This window comes from Colossoma macropomum, unplaced genomic scaffold, assembly GCF_904425465.1.
Source record: "Colossoma macropomum unplaced genomic scaffold, Colossoma_macropomum, whole genome shotgun sequence".
Taxonomy (NCBI): Eukaryota; Metazoa; Chordata; class Actinopteri; order Characiformes; family Serrasalmidae; genus Colossoma; species Colossoma macropomum.
The window spans coordinates 26,117,041-26,138,551 of record NW_023494802.1 but is presented as its reverse complement, the minus strand read 5'-3'; the positions used below and the strand labels follow the sequence as shown (position 1 = coordinate 26,138,551).

The 21,511-nt window shown below is 37.4% G+C and overlaps 1 protein-coding gene across 2 annotated transcripts in view; it reads right to left on the bottom strand.

Annotated features, from left to right (window-relative positions):
* itga5 (integrin, alpha 5 (fibronectin receptor, alpha polypeptide)) overlaps positions 1-21,511 on the bottom strand; it is a 59,633-nt gene that overhangs the window by 8,279 nt on the left and 29,843 nt on the right. For both annotated transcript variants that reach the window (XM_036591702.1, XM_036591701.1), the window contains exons 17-25: positions 20,649-20,806; positions 20,257-20,394; positions 14,012-14,079; positions 11,883-12,030; positions 11,555-11,647; positions 1,151-1,230; positions 931-1,011; positions 693-798; positions 163-312 (exon numbers count right to left, since the gene is read on the bottom strand). In XM_036591702.1, coding sequence (XP_036447595.1) covers positions 163-312; positions 693-798; positions 931-1,011; positions 1,151-1,230; positions 11,555-11,647; positions 11,883-12,030; positions 14,012-14,079; positions 20,257-20,394; positions 20,649-20,806 — 1,022 coding nt within the window. The remainder of the gene's footprint in view (positions 1-162; positions 313-692; positions 799-930; positions 1,012-1,150; positions 1,231-11,554; positions 11,648-11,882; positions 12,031-14,011; positions 14,080-20,256; positions 20,395-20,648; positions 20,807-21,511) is intronic.

The following is a 21,511-nucleotide window of genomic DNA, read 5'->3' as shown; positions in this document are numbered from 1 at the left end:
GTGTGTGTGTGTGTGTGTGTGTATATATATTTGGTTATTACACTACCGTTACACTACTGGCATCGACTAAAACAGAACAACTAATCCTGAAGGCAGTCTGGGCGCAGCCAAGTACAGAAAGTATTTCACTTCTTATCATATTTGTAATTCAGAAAGGCTCACCTTTAGGTTCAAAGGGTTGACAACATTGTGTGTGGTGCAGTTTACAGGCCCCTGCGTGGTGACTTCCAGCGGGTACATGAACTTAGGCCCCATAGGACACTTCAACTGGAGGACTGTGTGACTGATACGGCTAGGACCATTATTCACCAACTGAAGGGGGTAAGACAGAAGGACTTGAAGGGTTAATGTTATGTAATATTTGATGGAAGCGTCATGATTACATGTTTACAGGAACCTAGTGGCTGTACTGTACATAAATTACAGAATACCAACAAAAATTAGAGCTTGCACTTTGTTTCCAAGGAAACTACTCGGGTGTTTTCTGAACTGTCAATCTACATATAACACAGAAGATGACTTAACGTCTTGTTCTGTTTAAATACAGTGAAGCTCATGAGGTCACCCTCTACGCCTGCTGTTTCCTTGACTCATCTCCATAGCCATGCACAGAGGACTCTTTTCTATAAAGAATAATGACAGGCTTCTCCGTCCCCCAGGCTAGCAGGAGGACACAGTAAGAGGGTCTTTACCTCATAGATGTGCTGCACTGGAGGCCCTACTTCCTGCTCCACAGCCACATTCTTGGTCACTCTCCAGTTCGGAAGCGGGAAGAAGACCTTATCTGGTCGGGACACACTTTACGAGAGACAGAAAGAAAGAAAGAAAATGAACAAGAAGAAGTGAGAGAAGAATTGGAAAGAACTTTTCATCAAGGCTTCCAGAAGAGTACATTGTGAGAAACACACCGTTCTAGCAATGTGAACTTACCCCTGTAAAATAACATCAGCCTTCACCACCACCTCCAACTTGTAGGGGACAACCTCACTCTGGGAATTATTCTCATTTTTACTACAAACAGAGAGAAAGAGGGTGAGCATGAAGACAGAGAGGAAGAATGAAAGAAATAAAGATAGAATTAAAAATAGGAAAGAATATGAACATACACATGGTCTCCACATATGCATTGTTGTGCAAAGGGTTTACATACCTGCGGATTTGCATGTCAAACTGCACCACCTTGCGAGTGTCCTTCAGTCGTGGCACTGTGAACCGCAGGCCTGCCCACAGCTGTAACAGAAAAACATTAAGAAATTTAAAGCTAACATATTTTCCACACTTCTACACTCTACACCTCGCACTCACAGAGACTGAGGTAAGTGTCAGTGGAATGGCCCCTCACCACATCTTACAGCAGGCTACAGCCCAAATGACGGACCTGAGGTCCGTGTACTATACCTTTACCCTATAGAATCTGAAAGTATCATCTTAATGAGTTCACTGCTTTTCAGCCAGCTGCAGCACACCTGCATATAAGTTCCTGTCTCCCTTCACAATTGTGTTTTATCACCTTTTCCACTTTGCACACACTGTTCAGAAATTCCAAACCATATGGGTTGCACAGATTTTAACTGTGTGCATAAGAGGGAGCTCTGACTTATCATTTTATACGATTCTACACAATTCTAATACAGTCTATAAATAATTACGAAGAGTCACGCTACCGCTTTGGTGGTCTCCTATTAAGCACTAAAAATAGCCCCTAAAATAGAACAGATTACAATTAAGACTACCTGACATGGACTGAACAGCACCAAGTTTAACAGTGACGACGTCAAACCAAACAGCAAACAATTAACAGTTACAGCCATTTTCCACAATGGCATTAAAAAGCCACAGCTCTCTCCACATCTATGCAAAGTCATTGTACAGGTTCTCGTAAGAACTCTCGCAATATGTCGACATCAAAGTATTTCAAGGGAGCTACGGCTACCCACATGGCGACAAGACAAAGTCCGACATTAGCAGTCTTGAAGGTTCAATAGATCCTTAGCCATCTAAAATTAGTTTAAAAAATGAGAGTGTAGAAAAGAAAACGTCTTAAGTGGATCAAATTGCAAATCAAAAGTTTTTAAATCCATCAAACACTAAGTGAGTCAGATGCAAGTTTTAAATCTTGTACATTTTTTTTTCATTTTGAATTTTGATAACATTTTAGACATTAAACATTTAAATCAGCAGTGTTTGGTGCAGGTAAGTTTCAGTAATGACACAAACTTTGAATTTTACTTGGATATAATGTAGCTAAAATACTGCTTAGATTCAAAATGCAGCATTCACTGCAATTAATGCAACTGAAATGCTTTGAAGGTTAAAATACAAATATTAATATGAAGTAATTATTGCAGTACATTCAAAATTCAAAAGTTGTGTATGATTGCTGAAACTTACCTGCACCATACACAATTGTTTGTAGTGTTGGGTGTAATACAGCTGAAATGCTACTGAAATTCAAAATTGATAAAATTTAAAGCAATATATCCAAAATTTAAAGCTGTGCATCATTGCTGACACCTCACTGCACCATACACAGCTGTTTTTAAATGCTGTATATAATTCAGCTGAAATATTATTGAAATTCAAAACACAAAAATTAATAAAAAGTAGTCACAGCAATATATCAAAATCCAAAGGCTGTGCATCACTGCTGACACCTCACTGCACCATACACAGCTGTTTTTGATGTTGTAAATAATGCAGCTGAAACATTATTGAAATTCAAAATACATAAAAATTAAGAAAATGTAGGTACAGCAATATATCCAAAATCCAAAAGCTGTGCATCATGGCTGACACTGCATTGCACCATACACAGTTATTTATAGTGTTGTATGTAAGATGGCAAAAATATTATTGAAGTTCAAAATATATCAAAATTAATATAAAGTAGTTATTGCATTATATCCAAAATCCAAAGGCTGTGCATCATTGCTGACACTGCACTGCACCATACCCAGTAGTTTTTAGTGTTGTATGTAAGATGGGCAAAATACTACTGAAGTTCAAATTAAAAAAAATAATAATGTATTTATTGCATTATATCCAAAATCCAAAAGGTGTGTATGACTGCTGACACTTCACTGCACTGTACACAATTCTTTGTAGTGCTGTATGTAATGTGACTGGAATATAATTGAAATTCAAAATAGATATATTTTTTAATTAGATATTGCATTAGATCCAAAATCCAAAAAATGTGTATGAATGGTGATACCTAGCTGCTCCATACACAGTTATTTTTGGTGTTATGTGGTGGAAATATTATTGAAGTTCAAAATAAATAAAAATGTATATAGAGCAGTTATTGCATTACATCCAAAATCCAAAATTTGTGTATGATTGCTGACATTTTGCTGAACCATATACAGTGGTTTTAGTGATGTATTTAAAGTGGTTGAAATGCTATTGAAATTCAAAATAAATAAACATTAATATAAAGTATAAAGCTATTTCAGCTAAATTATATACAACATTATAAACAGCTGTGTATGGTGCAGTGAGGTGTCAGCAATGATGCACAGCCTTTAAATTTTGGATTTATTGCTGTGACTACTTTTTATTAATTTATGTATTTTGAATTTCAATAATATTTCAGCTGCATTATTTACAACATTAAAAACAGCTGTGTATGGTGCACCAAGGTGTCAGCAATGATGCACAGCCTTTGGATTTTGGATATATTGCTGTAACTACTTTTTATTAATTTTGATATATTTTGAATTTCAATAATATTTCAGCTGCATTATTTACAACACTAAAAACAGCCGTGTATGGTGCAGTGAGTTGTCAGCAATGATGCACAGCCTTTGGATTTTGGATATATTGCTGTGTTTTTTTATTATTTTTTATGTATTTTGAATTTCAATAATATTTCAGCTGCAATATTTATAACATTAAAAACAGCTGTGTATGGTGCAGCAAGGTGTCAGCAATGATGCACAGCCTTTGGATTTTTGATATATTGCTGTAATTACTTTTTATTATTTTTTATGTATTTTGAATTTCAATAATATTTCAGCTGCATTATTTACAACACTAAAAACAGCTGTGTATGGTGCAGTGAGGTGTCAGCAATGATGCAAAGCTTTTGGATTTTCGATATATTGCTGTGACTACTTTTTAATAATTTTTAGATATTTTGAATTTCAATAATATTTCAGGTGCCTTATTTACAGCATTAAAAATAGCTGTGTATGGCGCACCAAGGTGTCAGCAATGATGCACAGCCTTTGGATTTTGGATATGTTGCTGTGACTACTTTTTACTAATTTTTATATATTTTGATTTTCAATAATATTTCAGCTGCATTATTTACATTAGAAACAGCTGTGTATGGTGCAGTGAGTTGTTTGCAATGATGCACAGCTTTTGGATTTTGGAAATATTGCTGTGACTACTTTTTATTAATTATGTATTTTGAATTTCAACAATATTTCAGCTGCATTATTCTCAACATTAAAAACAGCTGTGTATGGTGCAGTGAGGTGTCAGCAATGACGCACAGCTTTTGGACTTTGGATATGTTGCTGTGACTACTTTTTATTAATTTTTATATATTTTGAATTTCAACAATATTTCAGCTGCAATATTTATAACATTAAAAACAGCTGTGTATGGTGCACCAAGGTGTCAGCAATGATGCACAGCCTTTGGATTTTTGATATATTGCTGTAACTACTTTTTATTAATTTTGATATATTTTGAATTTCAATAATATTTCAGCTGCATTATTTACAACACTAAAAACAGTTGTGTATGGTGCAGTGAGGTGTCAGCAATGATGCACAGCCTTTGAATTTTGGATATATTGCTGTGTTTTTTTTATTATTTTTTATGTATTTTGAATTTCAATAATATTTCAGCTGCAATATTTATAACATTAAAAACAGCCATGTATGGTGCACCAAGGTGTCAGCAATGATGCACAGCCTTTGGATTTTTGATATATTGCTGTAATTACTTTATATAAATTTTTATGTATTTTGAATTTCAATAATATTTCAGCTGCATTATTTACAACACTAAAAACAGTTGTGTATGGTGCAGTGAGGTGTCAGCAATGATGCACAGCTTTTGGATTTTCGATATATTGCTGTGACTACTTTTTATTAATTATGTATTTTGAATTTCAACAATATTTCAGCTGCATTATTCTCAACACTAAAAACAGCTGTGTATGGTGCAGTGAGGTGTCAGCAATGATGCACAGCTTTTGGACTTTGGATATGTTGCTGTGACTACTTTTTATTAATTTTTATATATTTTGAATTTCAACAATATTTCAGCTGCAATATTTATAACATTAAAAACAGCTGTGTATGGTGCACCAAGGTGTCAGCAATAAAACACAGCTTTTGGATTTTCGATATATTGCTGTGACTACTTTTTATTACTTTTTATTAATTTTGAATTTCAATAATATTTCAGCTAAATTATATACAACATTAAAACCAGCTGTGTATGGTGCAGCAAGTTGTCAGCAATGATTCCCAGCTTTTGGATTTTGGATATGTTGCTGTGACTACCTTTTATTAATTTTTGATATATTTTGAATTTCAATAATATTTCAGCTGCATTATTTACAACATTAAAACAGCTGTGTATGGTGCACCAAGGTGTCAGCAATGATGCACAGCTTTTGGATTTTGGATATGTCGCTGTGACTACTTTTTTATTAATTTTGATATATTTTGAATTTTAATAATATTTCAGCTGCATTATTTACAACATTAAAAACAGCTGTGTATGAAGCATCAAGGTGTCAGCAATGATGCACAGCCTTTGGATTTTGGATATGTCGCTGTGACTACTTTTTATAAATTTTGATATATTTTGAATTTTAACAATATTTCAGCTGCATTATTTACAACATTAAAAACAGCTGTGTATGGAGCACCAAGGTGTCAGCAATGATGCACAGCCTTTGGATTTTGAATATATTGCTGTAACTATTTTTTATTAATTTTTATATATTTTGAATTTCAATAATATTTCTGCTATATTACACCCAACACTACAAACAATGGTGCATGGTGCAGTTAGGTTTCAGCAATCATACACAACTTTTGAATTTTGAATGTACTGCAGTAATTACTTTATATTAATATTTGTATTTTAACCTTCAAAAGCATTTCAGCTGTATTAATTGCAGTATATGCTGCATTTTGAATCTAAGCAGTATTTTAAATGTTCAATGTCTAAAATGTCGAAATTGAAAATGGAAAAAATAACTTAATTCTGACTCACTGAGTTTTTGATGGATTTAAAAAAGTTTTGATTTGCAATTTGATCCAATTAAATAAGACGTTTTCTTTTCTACAATCTCATTTTTTAAACTAATATTTTAGATGGCTAAGGATCTATTGAACCTTCAAGACTGCTAACGTCTTAGGACAATTATTGGCGAGTACATTTTAGTTACAGGTTAATTCAAAGTCCTTTTTCTAAATTAAAGTGGTGTGTGTTTCTAACCATAATCTAGAGCAAATAACACAATCAGATGTGCATGGACACATTGTTTACGGAGCTATTGACGTTTTATTGTCTGGCGGTGTCTATTGTTAGCATGAACAATTAAAGTATGTCTTTAAATGCACTGAAACGCTTTGGAGGAAAACAGAGGCATGTGCATGGATGTAGGCGTGGTCTAGAAGTGCATGATTTTCCTTCCGACTGAAAAACTTGTCTCAGTTCTATGGTATTAACACAAAATAGCGGTACGTTAAATGTCACCCAAACTGCAAAAGAACAGGTGTGCATCACTCTCTGTGGTCGGACTGTCATGAATATGTAAGTCTTTACTGACCACCGTAGTCCGATCAAATGTTATTAGCGCCGAAAAGACGAATATCGAAAACAAAACTAACCTCACCGTGGTCTGGGCATTGAGTTAACCAGCGAGTTCGAGATTGAGAGGGCACATCGCTCCCCAGTCCCTAGACCAAGTGAGGATAAACCGGGTGATCCTGGTCAGGTTTCTGCGATCCTCAGCCAGAGAAAAAGTGCTCAGGGCCACGAAGGAAAAGAGAGTGCTTGATTGGGAAGGATGCTCATTGTCATTTTTCCCTGATATGTCCAAAGAACTGGCGCAAAAAAGAAAAACGTTCACCAATGCGAGGAGGGTGCTGCGGGAACGGAATATCAGATTCACACTGGCATACCCGGCGACCTTGAGGTTCAGCTGGAAAGGGCAAACCAAGAGCTTTAATGTCAGCTCTGAAGCAGAGGATTTCATTGCAAAACATGGTGGTGAGTGAGGGCGACTGGACTGTGTCACAAGTAGTTGAATATAACATGAAGGTGGCGCGGAGAGATGTGGTAGAGCTGTCGGAAAAGGCTAAGCTTAGGCGCCTCACGGACCATAGTGGTTGAGTGTTAGCGGGTCTGTTTTAGTTAACCGCTGAGTGGAATTTTTGTTTTTGTTTTGTTGTTTTTGGTTATGTTGAAAACGCCACACTTTGTAGAATGGACAGTCATGGAAGGCAGTAAAACTGAGGACATATGTGCAAACAGAAAATGGAGTAATCAAGTCCCACTTGTCAGTGTGAATGTCAAGTTTGATATGACATGGCTAATAATTTCGTTAGGTTTGTGACTTGGAATTGCAATGAGTGTGGAATTCCAGTGAAACGGCGAAAAACTGACATTTCTGAGGCAAAAACGGACCGATGTCGCATTTCTACAGGAGACGCACTTAACAGCCGGAGAAGCAGTTAAGCTTAAAGACTGGGTGGGACATGTTTTTCATAGTTCATTTTCATCTAAACAGAATGGAGTGATAATTCTCATAAATAAGCAGGTTAATTTCATATTGCTTAACGAAATCAAGGATAACCGGGGTAGAAATATATGTATTGAGGCTCTCATTAACGGTGTTAAATTAGCCAAACAAGGCTGAACCTAAATTTTTCCACGACGTGAATAAGATTTTAGGGGGTGTTAATGGGCAAATCATTCTTGCAGGGGATTTTAACCAGGTAATGAATGCTATTTTGGACAAAAGCCAATTCAAAGGACCATTATTGCCAAAAGATAGGGCTGCGATTCATATGTTAGTAGAGGATATGGGATTAATAGATATATGGAGATTGATAAATCCGGGTGAGAGAAGATACACATTCTTCTCTAATTGTCATAAATCGTACTCTAGAATTGATTATTTTTATATCTGACTCTATGACAGCTAGAGCAATAGACTGTAAAATTGGGGCTATAGTTCTTTCTGACCACACCCTAGTGGAGCTAGATACAGATTTAAGCTCAGATAAGGAACGCAAAGGAAGGTGGCGGATGAATACAACAGTTTTAAAAGAGGAAGGATTCAGTACATTACTTGCAGAAGATTTAAGATCCTTTTTTGAAATCAATATAGGGAGTACAAATAAAATTTCAACTGTATGGGAGGCCTCAAAAGCATATATAAGAGGGAAGATTATAGCCCAAACATCCAAAAGGGATGTTCCAAGAAGTGAGTAGGTTGAAATTTCAACTACATGAGATTTACACTAAAAAAGCAGAGTATGCGTTATTTAGACTAAAAACAAATTATTATGAAAGTGATTCCAGCAATTAAGATAAATCAGGAAATGGTATATTCATGTAAAGAAATAAATTAAGTTTTTCTACAGTATTATCAGAAATTGTACAGCTCAGCTTCGGATGTCACTCCTGAAGAGATTCACACATTTCTATGTAATATAGTCCTTGGAGCAGATGGAAGCATTGGATGCCCCAATAACCCTGGAGGAGTTTAGGAAGGCTATTAAAACAAGCAATGAAAACAGGAAAGTCCCCAGGGTTAGACAGGTTTCCAGTGGAATACTATAAAAGATATATGGATATTATTGCACCAGTTCTAACGGACGTGTTCTTAGAGACCTTTAAAAATGGATCCCTCCCAAAAAAGATAAAGATGCTACTGATCCAGCTAGTTTTAGACCAGTTAGCTTAATAAATGTGGATTCTAAGATTCTAACTAAGCTCTTGGCCACACGCTTGGAGAAAGTACTACCAACAGTTATACACCCTGACCAAGTGGGCTTTATCCGTAACCGTACCTCTACTGATAATATGAGAAGACTGTTACATTTGTTAAAGCTTAATAGGACAGTGGATGTACCAGTAATGGCCATTTCCTTGGATGCGGAAAAGGCATTCGATAGAGTTGAGTGGGGGTTTCTATTCGGAGTACTAAAGAAGTTTGGATTTGGCCCTTATATAATTAAATGGATAAAAATTTTGTATACAAGTCCTAGAGCAGCAATAATAACCAACGGGGTTAATCTCATCTTTTTTTAATCTAGAAAGAGGAACGCGACAGGGGTGCCCCTTGAGTCCGTTATTGTTCATAATGGTATTGGAACCACTGGCGGCCATGATTAGAGCTGATGGAAAAATTAAAGGAGTCTACGGGGGGGGGGAGCACACAAATTACTGCTATATGCAGATGATATTACTCTCGGGGGACACTCTGAACTCTATACCAGTTATAATAGATATTATTCAGCAGTACTCAAAGTTATCTGGATATAAAGTTAACTGGTCTAAATCAGAAGCAATGTCAATATCTAAGGTTCGTCACCCTGCAGTAGTTAAAAATTTTAGCTTTAAGTGGCTACAAAAGGGGATGACATATCTGGGAATCAAACTACGTGGCAATGTGGAGGAAATAATAGACTTAAATTTTGAACCATTATTACAGAAAATAAAGTCAAGCCTAGAAAAATGGGCAAGAATAAATTTGTCTTTATGGGGGAAAGTTAACACCATAAAAATGGTAGTAACACCTCAAATTAATTATATTTCAATGATGGTTCCCCTTATAATACCCCCTCATATATTCAAACAGTACAACAATATGGTGAAGGAGTTTCTTTGGGACAAGAAAAAACCCAGGATTAAAATGAGTAGGTTGTATATTTCAAGAAGGAAGCGTGGCCTTGGTTTACCAGATATGAAATTATATAACGCCTCTTCTGAATTATCTAAATTAGCGAAACACTGGATTAGTGAAGACAAAGAGATAGACTGGCTTGGAATAGAACGAGAGTTGGCTGCTCCATTTCAACCCATACAAGTTCTATCACAGCAGTCAAGAAAGGCAGATGATATCTCAAACCCTATTTTATCCTATTCTAGAGAGGTCTGGAATGCATTGCATATAAGGTTCAAAGTGTCACAGTATATTCAACCATTTGCATCACTATGGAAGAATCCAGAAATATGTATAGGAAAGGCAATGGTGTTATGGAAAAAATGACTGGTTAAGGGTATTCAAAGCATGGGGATGCATATAGGGAAGGGGTGTTTATGTCCTATAGGGAAATAATAGAAAAATATAATCTTGAAGGTAAAGGGAATTTCTGGAAATATTTACAGTTACGGAGCTGTATGGCTTCTAGGTTTCAGGGCACCATGGACACTCATTTCTTTCTGGACTACATAGAACTACCTAACGAAAGCTGTAAGGCATCTGTGTTTTACAGAATAGCTAATGACATTGGCAATAATAATGAGAATAACTTAAAAATATTGTGGCAGAGAGACCTAGAATGTGAAATAGAAGATAAAACATGGTTAAACATTGTGTCGAGCTCTGGGAGACATATTATAGAGGTCAAGGGTAAATTAACTCAGTACAAAATATTGCATAGATACTACTGGACACCTTTACGATTGTATAGAATGGGGCTTATAGATAATGACCTCTGCTGGAAATGCCAAAAGGAACGGGGTACATTTGTACATTCTATATGGGAATGTGCATTTTTACAACCTTTCTGGGAAGGAATATTGAATATGCTGGGAAAATGGATTGGGAAATTCATACCGGTTTGTCCACAGTTGTGTCTACTGGGCAATAGAGAGAGTGTGACGAACTTAACCAAATGTGAATTCAGGATTGTTACTACAGGCCTGGTATCAGCCACAAGGATAATTTTGAGACACTGGAAATCATCTGAAATACCTGACCTGAAAGAATGGGTGGATCTGTTGATAGAAACTGCCTCTTATGAACGTATGTTAACTAGGATATCTGATCAATATGGAAAAGATAGTAAGGTATGGGAAAATGTATGGTGTAATATGGCATTTGATGTTTAGCTGGAAGGCACTTTTCACACCTGCATTTCTTGTCACATGATCTTATATTTTAATTATTATTATTTTTGTTTTTTTTTTCGTATCTGTTGTTTGGGACTGTTTTACTGTCTAATCGAAGTGTGGAAATAAAAACCATAATTACAGGAGTCCATGCCACAGGGGAACAGAGCCAAAATGACTGTCACTTCCTGCTTCCTTTTAGCCCTTAAATGTTGGCCAACACATACAGCAAATGTTGCTTTCCTGTTGCCACTGATAACACACATCTGACAAACCCAGTCAAAATAGATCTGCCTGTAAGAGGTGGCACTACTGGTCTAGGCTTTTTAACCAATACAGCAGTAGAAAAGTTCATCACAAAATGTCATCATCAAAGGTAACCTCAAAATAAAGAGACTTTTACACTATGTGTATACTCAGAATATAGGTATTGAATGTCTAAAAAACTTACATTGGTGCCAGACTTCATGGGATTTCCCAGATCACAGCTGAGATAACGTGTTTGGTTCTCTGTCTCATAACTGCAGGTCAGCTGAGTCAGACTCTGGACAAAACACAACAGTGAGTGAGTAACAGTGACTTACTACTACCACAGCTGCTGAATTTTGTATCACATATTGCCCTACATCTACTATGTAAGTTTTTCCAAAAAATGGACCAAAGTCAATGAATGACTTATTCTAAGTATTTTAAGAATAAACAAGGCACAACACATGCAGGGTTAATAGGTACACTGCTATGACATGGGTAGCACTTGTACACTGATCCCCATAAGTTACCTCATTATTGCGGGCAATTCCACTGTAGTCTGCCTCTGGAGGAAGCACCACATACAGTTCGGCTTCATAAGCCCCTCCTCCATCGTTCCGGGCGTTAAAGGTCAGGGTCAGCGAGTTGTCATCACCCATGAACACTTCCTTCCTGTCCCTGTGCACCCAGAAGCAGAAAGCAAAAACAAAAATGTAAAATACTTAACACTAGCTGCTAATTTATTGCAGCAAAGGTTAAATGTGAAATTTGGTTGCACTCATATGAAACAAATGAAAGTATGAATGTATATTTTAAAAAAATTAAAAAGTAAAAATAATAATATTTAGATATGTATACTTTAAATGTATGCTCATGTTTTATTTGTTTAACAAGAGTGCAACCAAATTCCACATTTATATATACTCCACATACAAGCCCTTTCACTGTTAGGGATTATAAAATCAATATTGACATAGCTGATGCAGGAACAAAATCTTATCTCTACATAATGTTAACTTTACAGCAGAAAGAAAAAACATTTCACTTTTAATGTAAGGCAATGTAACCTGACTGATTTAGTCAAGACGCAACCCAAATAGCAGCAGACACATTCAACTTTAGAGAGGCCCCCCTTCTTCATTCAAAAAAAAAATTTGTAAATGTATTATGTAGCAATAAAGTCATACAGGCATTGGAGCACGGAATAAAGTTGTAAAACATCACGTCCTCTAGTTCCCAAGTCCACTCCTCTGTTCCTTCCCCCTACCCTTCCCCGTTGTCTTTCCCCTGCTTTCACTCCCCAGCTCTGAATACAATGAGAAATTCCATACGAGGGCCACACAGACGCTTCCAATTACTGCCTGGCCTTGTAAAACTGTGCTGAAGCAAAATTCAAACATCGGTGCTACACTAGTGGGGGACTGTAACCTGTAAGTGCTCTTAAAGCCTTTGACCTTCCAGTCAAAATGTTATTACAGCCCACCCAACAACAACTAACGACACAAATAACATAAAAATCAAAAATTAAAAACAGTTATTTGTGTAATTTCTGTGACAGTCGGTTGTCAGTTGATGTGGTGCAAAGATCTTCCATTCCTTCCAATCTAAATTTACTGCATTTGCAAACCAGACAACGATTTTGGTTCCACTAATCAAACAGTCAATCCCTACAACACTGTCATTCCTGTAGTGCCCTACTTTGACAGATACAGATCCTTGCAGCTTTTGCAAAACAGCAATAATAAATTACCACTGGTGAGTACCGAGAGACGCATGGAAACAATTTCAAGTGTGAGCAGAGCAAAGAAAGCCTGGCCAAATATGCTAAACCTGGAGCTGAAAGGCAGCGGTGTTGTAGGTTACATGCCTTGGCAGAGATTATGAATGGGGCTAAAAGCTGGCTATGTTCTCCAAAATGTCTCAGGAGGACTCCTGCTAGACCTACGGTCTCCTCTTCTCCTCTTCCCAAATTCATTCTGAGTATCTCCTTTCCTAGCTCAATCTACATGCTTTTGGAACGTCAGATCTGTATGGGCATCACAAAAAAAAAAAGACATCAATTAACTAATCATTTTCCATTGAGGTTTTTTTGAAATTAGTAGCACCAGCTCTAAGAATCTGCTAATACACATCGTATTACAGTGTTTGCTGTTTGGCAGCAATATTGCGATGCAGAAGTAGCAGGTAAATGCAAATAAATATAAATATCTGTCCATACATGAATGGGCAGCAAAGCCAGTGTTGTTATTTCTGTAAGAATAAAGCCAAAGATTTGTGAAATCAAAGTAGGGCTGAGTGCTATGAGTGTGGAGGCGAGGGGAGGGAGGTATGGGTATCTCCTGCAAAGCCAACTCCCTGAATTTTCCAAACCCAACTCTTTCATCTACTTTCATCTAGCATGCCAGCACCTGTATCACAGCTCCCTTTACTGTTTTTACATCTGACACAGTGTGTGTGTGTGTATTTGTGTGCGCTTTTTGCTTGCTAATCTCACCTGGGAGCACTATGATCATTAACAAGATTCTCTGATGCATGTGATTCATCAGATATATTTATCCAACTAGACAGTAGCAACAATAGACATTTCTCGTTTTCTCAGTTGCACACTTTTCAGGCTATTGTTTTCCAAAGCAAATGCTCTCTTTGGTAAATGACTTACCCATACACAGAAAGTTTCAGGTCAGGGACACAGATGTTGTCCTCTCCACAGTCCAGTAAAATCTGGGCCTGGAACATAAGTATGACAAGAAAAACAAAGTGTGAGGAAAATAAATTATTCTAATTAAAATATTACAGGTAATAACCAAGTCAATTCCTTTATCCAGGGACAAAGATGAAGGGGATTTTTGTTTTCTTTTAGTCTGGTAATCGGTAACTTGTTCAGGGAAGTGAGCCCACTACAGCGTGATGATACTTGTAGTCTTGTGACTCATTAATTCCATCAAATCCACCTCTTATAATTAACCTATGACCCAGAAATCTCTTAAAAAAAAACTATTAAACATCCAGTGGAAATAAGATAATTTGCTATTATCTGGCCACAGAAGTATTCAAGTGTTCAAAGCAATCACCAATAGTGCTAAAAAGTTACAGAAAGCTTTCATAAAACGCAAAGTGTGAATAAATAACAAGTAGTTTGCCATGTCGCAAATGGTCTTTTGTAATACAAATGATTGTGTGCTTTATGTGGTCACTTTCTCTGCAACAGGCCTTCAGGATGACAATATCAAAAAGACCCTGCAGTCGCCAGTACGAGTGGGCAACACGTTATCATTATCATGATTACATACAAAATGCTGAGTACATTATAGGTAGGGGTGGGAATCTCTAGGCACCTCACGATTCAATTCGATTATGATTCAGAGGGCTGCGATGCGATTATAAAACGATTATCGATGCATCTTGATGCATCTTTTTTTTCTATACAGGATTTCTTTTTTTCCCTCAATGTGCGACGTTTTGTTAATGTTAAAGCAAAGTATTTGTAATGATCCATAATGAATTTACTTCCAATATCTTTTATTAATAAAATAAACAGAAGTGATGTGTCAAGTGAACTAGAAGGCTCTCATTCACTGCGCTTCTTTGGAGCACATGAGACGCTGCTGCCACTCATCTGCGATAAAATGCGCAGTTACGGTGAAATAAGATCCTGTGGCAGTGGATGTCCACGCAGCACGTCACAGCTATTCTATCCGTTTTTCCGTCAATGATTTCATAACTTCGGTTTTGGTCTCGTTGTAGAGAGTGGGGGCGGGGTGGGTCGCTGTGTCAGTAAATATCTCTGAGACGGGACGCTGTATCTCTCACTGGTTCTCAACGCCTGAGAACGGACGCAAATCCTTGTCAATAAAAGTTGCGATAGAGTTTGTAATTCGCCTCCGAGTTGCGTGAGAGCTCTGACATCGCTTGCTCGATAGGTTAGTGCTCTGGTTGGCAGCAAGTACAACCGGACGGGAAACATGTAGCGTTAATATGGTTTCTCATGTTTGTCGTTTCCAAAATATTTTAGTTTAGTCTGACACAAATTGCATATTGTGTGGCTCTTGTCCAGGTCCTTTTTCCCCTTCAACTTCATAGAAGCCAATTGTTTCCATACGCTAGCTCAGGGGTCGGCAACATACGGCTCTTTTACTGTCCTGATGAAAACAAAATAATCCTCCTTTGCAGTAAAATAAAGCTCTGCTGATCGTTCTAACGCTGTTTTAACAATAAATGGTCTTAAACGCTGCTAATTCATCACCCTATAACCCCACAAGTCACATAGCTACGCACAGTCTGGCCTCGCTAGCAGCGAACGAAAAGACAAAAAGACAGCTTTATGACGAACATTTGGAGACGAATGGACTTATTCGCATTTATAAGCAGCGCAGTTGGTTTCCTGGTACGTTCAATCTGCAACGAGAGACTGTCAAACACTAAAAGGTCGCAAAGATGAAGTCAACTTCTCTTTCGAATTGTCCCGTTCCATCTTAAATGGTGCCTTAGGCACCATTTAAGGTCGAATGGGAAAATTCTAAACAAGAAGCTGGAGAACGAGAAGCGACTTCAGCTTCGTGAAACAGTCGAACATTGAGAAACATTTTACAAGAAACTATTCAACGCTTGAGGAAAAGTTTTCTGGCGTAGATGGGAGGAAAGCGGCTATAGCTAAAGCTTAAAGCAGAGAAAAGTAAGTCCGCGTTTTCGTTCAACGTCATATTGTTTAGCCTATACTAGGACATTAACACATACTGAGACATACTGGACATTAAATGTTGTGGCTCCCAAGGTGGTCTGATTTTTGCTGAAAGGACAAAATGTCTATTCTTAACATCTGGGTTGTCGACTCTTGATCACAATTCTGACCTAACCTGGCTTTTAATGCAGAGGGAGCCGGTCGGATTTCTCACTCATCCAGTTGTGTTTTTGTTATGTGCACCTCACAGAGTGTCCGGGCACTGCACTTCCGCACTTCCAGGTTCCGCCTCTGCGTTCCGTCAACATTACGTTATAAATTAAATATTTAGAAAATCGATTTTTAACATTTGTGAATTGATTCAGAATCGTCCACGTCCGCATCGCGATGCATCTTAGAATCGATATTTCCCCGCACCCCTAATTCTAGGTATCATTAGTATCTCAAGAACACAAAAACTGCATGCATTGGCCTGTGCCAGTAAACGTATTTTTTGCATGACCGTATGAAAAATAAATGCAGTAAACTTTCAAAACAGGTTCCAATTGAGGGTTAGGAACCATCTCAAAAGTACTATAAGAAAAAGTTGTTGGGTGTTGGTGGTAGTGTTGCAACAGAAGATACTACTACTACTACTACTACTACTTCTTAGTAATAGTAATGTTGTTAGTTATTATTACTATTAATATTATAGTTATTATTAACAACAACAATAATAAAAGCAACAACAACACTTTTTCTTCCAGTTATTTTGAGACGAACCCCAACTCTAAGGCAGATGCAGAAACAAACACAGTGATACCTCAACAGCTGCATTTCTGATCTCAATCTCATCTATGTTCGATACAATAAATGTGGTATTGATGTAGAATATTACTTTACCCAACATGTTTAAAACTTCTATTACGCTCACAGGAATGAGTGTCTCGCTATGGTTTGCATGAAATAAATCATCAAATGGACATAATTTTCTTAACCAGAAATAATTGCGTTTTTACAGTCATTGGGGCTGTTACTGTGCTAACTTGGTTAACCATCACCAGGCCTAGTATGCATCATTTACAGCATGTTAACAACAACCAGCATACAGTAACTGCATAAACTACATAATAACAAATAGTTGACGATGTCAACTCATTATGCCATTTTCTAATTTTCATAATATTTTCTTTTTAAACAGTAAATCTGTGAAAATCTGGACCTTTTTCAAATGTGGTGCCTTGTTTTGCTGGTGCATTTGTCAGTTCCAAATTGAATTCACACATCAGAAAAAGTAAACATCATACATATAATGTATAATAAACATGTTTTAACTACTATGATGTTATATTTTAGCTATATTGCCCACCCTTAGTCACAGGGGTCAGACGACAGGGAATGATCAAATGCAGAGGTGTGTCCATAATGGGTCAGTTTGTGCCTGTCAGGCCTGCTCCCTGAAGGACATGGGCCTGTAGAATTACTGCCTTATGAGAACCAAAATCCACATCACAGCCTACCACCACAGACCGCATACTGGCCGCACGCGGTGCCACCCAGCTCACCATACACATACACACACACATACACACACACACACACACACACACACACACACACACTCTAAAATGCCTCAGTCATGAACAGAGGGAAGAAAAGTCCTTCAGTACAGAGTCATAAGCGATACAAGCGTAACAAGGGAAAGCCCTGACTTGGCTAATTGCTTCAGCGTGATTCTGTGACTTCAGCGTGTGCTGGGATGATGTGGATGACGATGAAGATGAGAAATAGAAGAGGGAGATTAGAAAGACTACAGTGCCCTCCCTGTAATCAGGCTTTACTGGGCTCTAATTAAAGCTGTGGAGAGAGGCCGCCTACTCCACAATTTACTAAAGCCGTGTGTTGGCTTGCTCCCAAAGTATGGAGGAGGGAAAAAAAATTGCTATTTACGTTAATCACAGCAGCTAAATAACAACAAGTGCAAGCATATGCCAAAATGAGAATCACTACATATCAAAGAAAGCTAATCCACATTCAAAACAGATTCATTTTGCCAAAAAACATCTCTTCGCATCAGTCCTGCTTTGTCTGTTTAGGGCATCACATAAATCCAACAGCTCAATCACAATTCTATGAAAAATCCCACGATCGAGTATTTCACAAGTACATAAAAGGGTAAGAATAACAAATAGACTTGACCAGTGGTGTTTCAAGTATTTCAACTATGTACAAGCAATAACCATGACAGAATGGTTGAATCACTAAAGGACACTGCAAACTCTCTACTGCATATAAGTTTGAAGTTACTCTCACAATAGGAATGAATGCTTACTAGAAACAGACCCAAACCAAATTACAAACAGATTTTAAAACAAACAGAGCCACAAAGCAGATTTTGAGGAAAGCCTGGGTCTGTGTATAGCCAACTATCAGAATATTTTACAGGATATGGGGAGCCTGTATACTGAGAGCACTGTTTCATGAATCCATTACTGCACTGTATCCCAAGGCAACATGTGGAGCAAGTTAGCAGTGAGAAAAAGGTTGCACTCATGGAGAAGCACTTAGCATAGAGTAAGACGGCCTTTAGGACCAAACTACACAGCTCCATACGCATACAAATAGTCTGTTTTTTTTATTAGCTGTCAAATGATTCAAGTAATTAATTGCAATTAACCGCATTAATTTGTGCAGTTAATCGTTATGAACCACATTTGTCTTATTTGCTCAAGTTTTACCCTAAGGGAAGACTTTTTTGTTATAGTTATATTACTGGACAAAATAAAGTGGATTATCTGGAAAAAAACTTTGGTTTTATCAAAAGAGCCATCAATGTAACTTTCCCTTTAAAAGCTATGTTTGACTTAGAGGACCACAGTTGCAGAGTAATAGCATCATCATCAGGCTGGAACTACACATGGTTCAAAAAGTCAAACTAGGAAAATGCATTAACGGCGTTAAAGAAAGTAGTGACGTTACTTTAGAAATTTAACATATATACCCCCCCCCCACCCCACACACACACACGTCAGAATTTATCTAACCTAAGCCTAATCTTTTTAAAACATCACAAAGTGATGGTTTACTCAGTTCTATCTGGTTTTCTTACAAACTCAGGACATTGCCCTGAAAAGCACAAAAACAAACACATGCACATGCACGACATTCGTGGTCCAAACATAGCCATTTGAGTCCTGCTAACACAGGTTTAACGTTGTTCTATGGCTGACCTCTTCTATGTTTATTCAGGACCAAATTCACGCTGGGTACCCACAAGGACTTACAATGTGCGTGAAGGTTTATTGCTTAAGCACACTGTCATCCCAACCTTAACAGCTGGCTTTTGCTCTACACTGAAACAATGTGCGGCTGGTGAGCAACTGCAGAGACTGTGTTTAGATCACCGTTCCAACAGAAATACATGCCAAATATAGACTGTATCTGATCTACAGTTTGGTTTTTAATGAAAATCATTACCACTGAACAATGGTGAAGTGGACTGAAATGCAAGGAAAAGATCTTGCGCTGCAAACTGAGATTAGGTTGGACTTTCCATCACTGTTCACAATGCAAGTGAAAGCAGCCACATGTTAAATGCAAATAAAACTTCAATTCATTGCGGTAAAGCTTTTATTACCACAGGAAAACTGGCATGGTGAAAAACTCCAACCATAGGCAACCATCAGCCATAAGGGCTGTGAGGGCCCCACCCAAAAAGAGAAACACACAAACCTTCTCTAAGTGAACACTCCTTAAAAGCACCTTCAATGGATCGTTCCACAGCAGCCCTGTGTGCTACTCCTGGTGGGACAATGAAAAACTCTCCTTGGTGTACATGCTTTGCATTTTCCCCCCATTTTCAAACTGCTTTCCAGACCCTTTGGAGCACTTCCCAGATGTATGTTTTGAAAATGTGGAGGGGAGGCAGACAGCAGTTCAGGAGGGGGGTGGGGCACCTGGATAAATCCAAGTGCAGCTCAGGGCTGCATAATATAGCTTATTTTATTGCAATTTTAGCCTTTGCAATAATGATAAAGCAGATTGTTTTTTTTTGTCTGTTTTTTTCACGAGTGTTTTATGGATGTTTTGATTCATCAAGGTATTCAAGCAGTCCAAAAAAAGCAACCTATTTTGGTTAGGCTAATCTTCAACTATGGCACAGTATTGACTCCCTAATGCAAGCTTAAAATATTAAAAGGAGTATAATAGCCCTAGTTTGAAATATACACCAGGGTTAGTGTGCGTACCTTCTGCTCGATGAGCTCAGTCGTCTGGTAGTTGAGGATGGGGCGCAAGCCATGCTTGTCTGCGGCAGCTTGTGGATGCAGACTAAAGTTAAGAGCGATATAGATGGAGGAGAGCTTATCCCGAAACTCCTTTTCATCCTGCGCCCAGCCAGAGGAGAAGAGACACGGATACTTAGTGGGAATTTAGAAATGAAGTCAGAAAGAAGAATAAACTGCTATGCTTAATTTTACAGCACATTTCTTGCTATTAATCAGGCTGTTTATCGTAGAGCACAAAGCCAGTTGTCACACTTATCTTAAGAAGCCACTTATCTTACACCAACACATTAAAACTGTTCTTAACATCTCGTACTCTTCTCGAAGCTGTCTTTTCTATCAATGACATAACTCACCCTCAGGTAGATTTTGGTCTCGTGACACAATCTAGCATCGTTGGCTACTGTAAGATTCCTTTGCAGACTGGCCTGCTGAGTGTCCAAAAACAGAGCCCTGCGAACTGCTCCCTTCTGCTTCTGCTTCAGTTGGTCCAGCTGCACCTCCACATTAAACACTACAACAGACATTCATGCACATGGGCCATTACAGCATGACACATAACAGGAATTTATATGTGGATAAACAGCTGTGGGGCATTGCTCAGTTAATATATAAAATAATATTTTCTCGAGATCTATTAATCTATGCTTATAAGTAAAAAAGCGAACTTCTTTCTAGGTCCCACCTAATATATAATGTATATGTATATAAAGTGATAATGTTATAATATTAGTTATATTGGCCAATAATGGGGTTCTACAAGCATAGCCATATAGACGAATAAAATATTGATCTTAAATGATACTTTTTATACTGTCACAAAACTGTCACTGTAGAGACTGATCTCCTGTTTTTGTTGTTATTTTTATTAGAGTAATACAGGCTGAACTGGTAAGTCTGAAAACAAAACTTAATAAGTAATTAAGAAATAATAAAAACCATATCAAATTAGTTCACAATTACTACTTGACACAATAACATTAAAACAAAAAACAATGAAGAATGGATGTTTTAAAAGAGCTAATTAACAAATCCAACAAAACTGCTAATAAATTCAGCCAGTAGAGCAAAGTTTAAGTAAAACTGTGTTCTAATTTTTTTTAGCGTTTTTATTTTTCTTTATTAAATTATATCAGCCAACATTATCATTATCAGAACTTTTAGCTCCTTAAAATTCATATTAGTCAGTTGGGCTCTAGTGCTTACATTTAAAAGATAA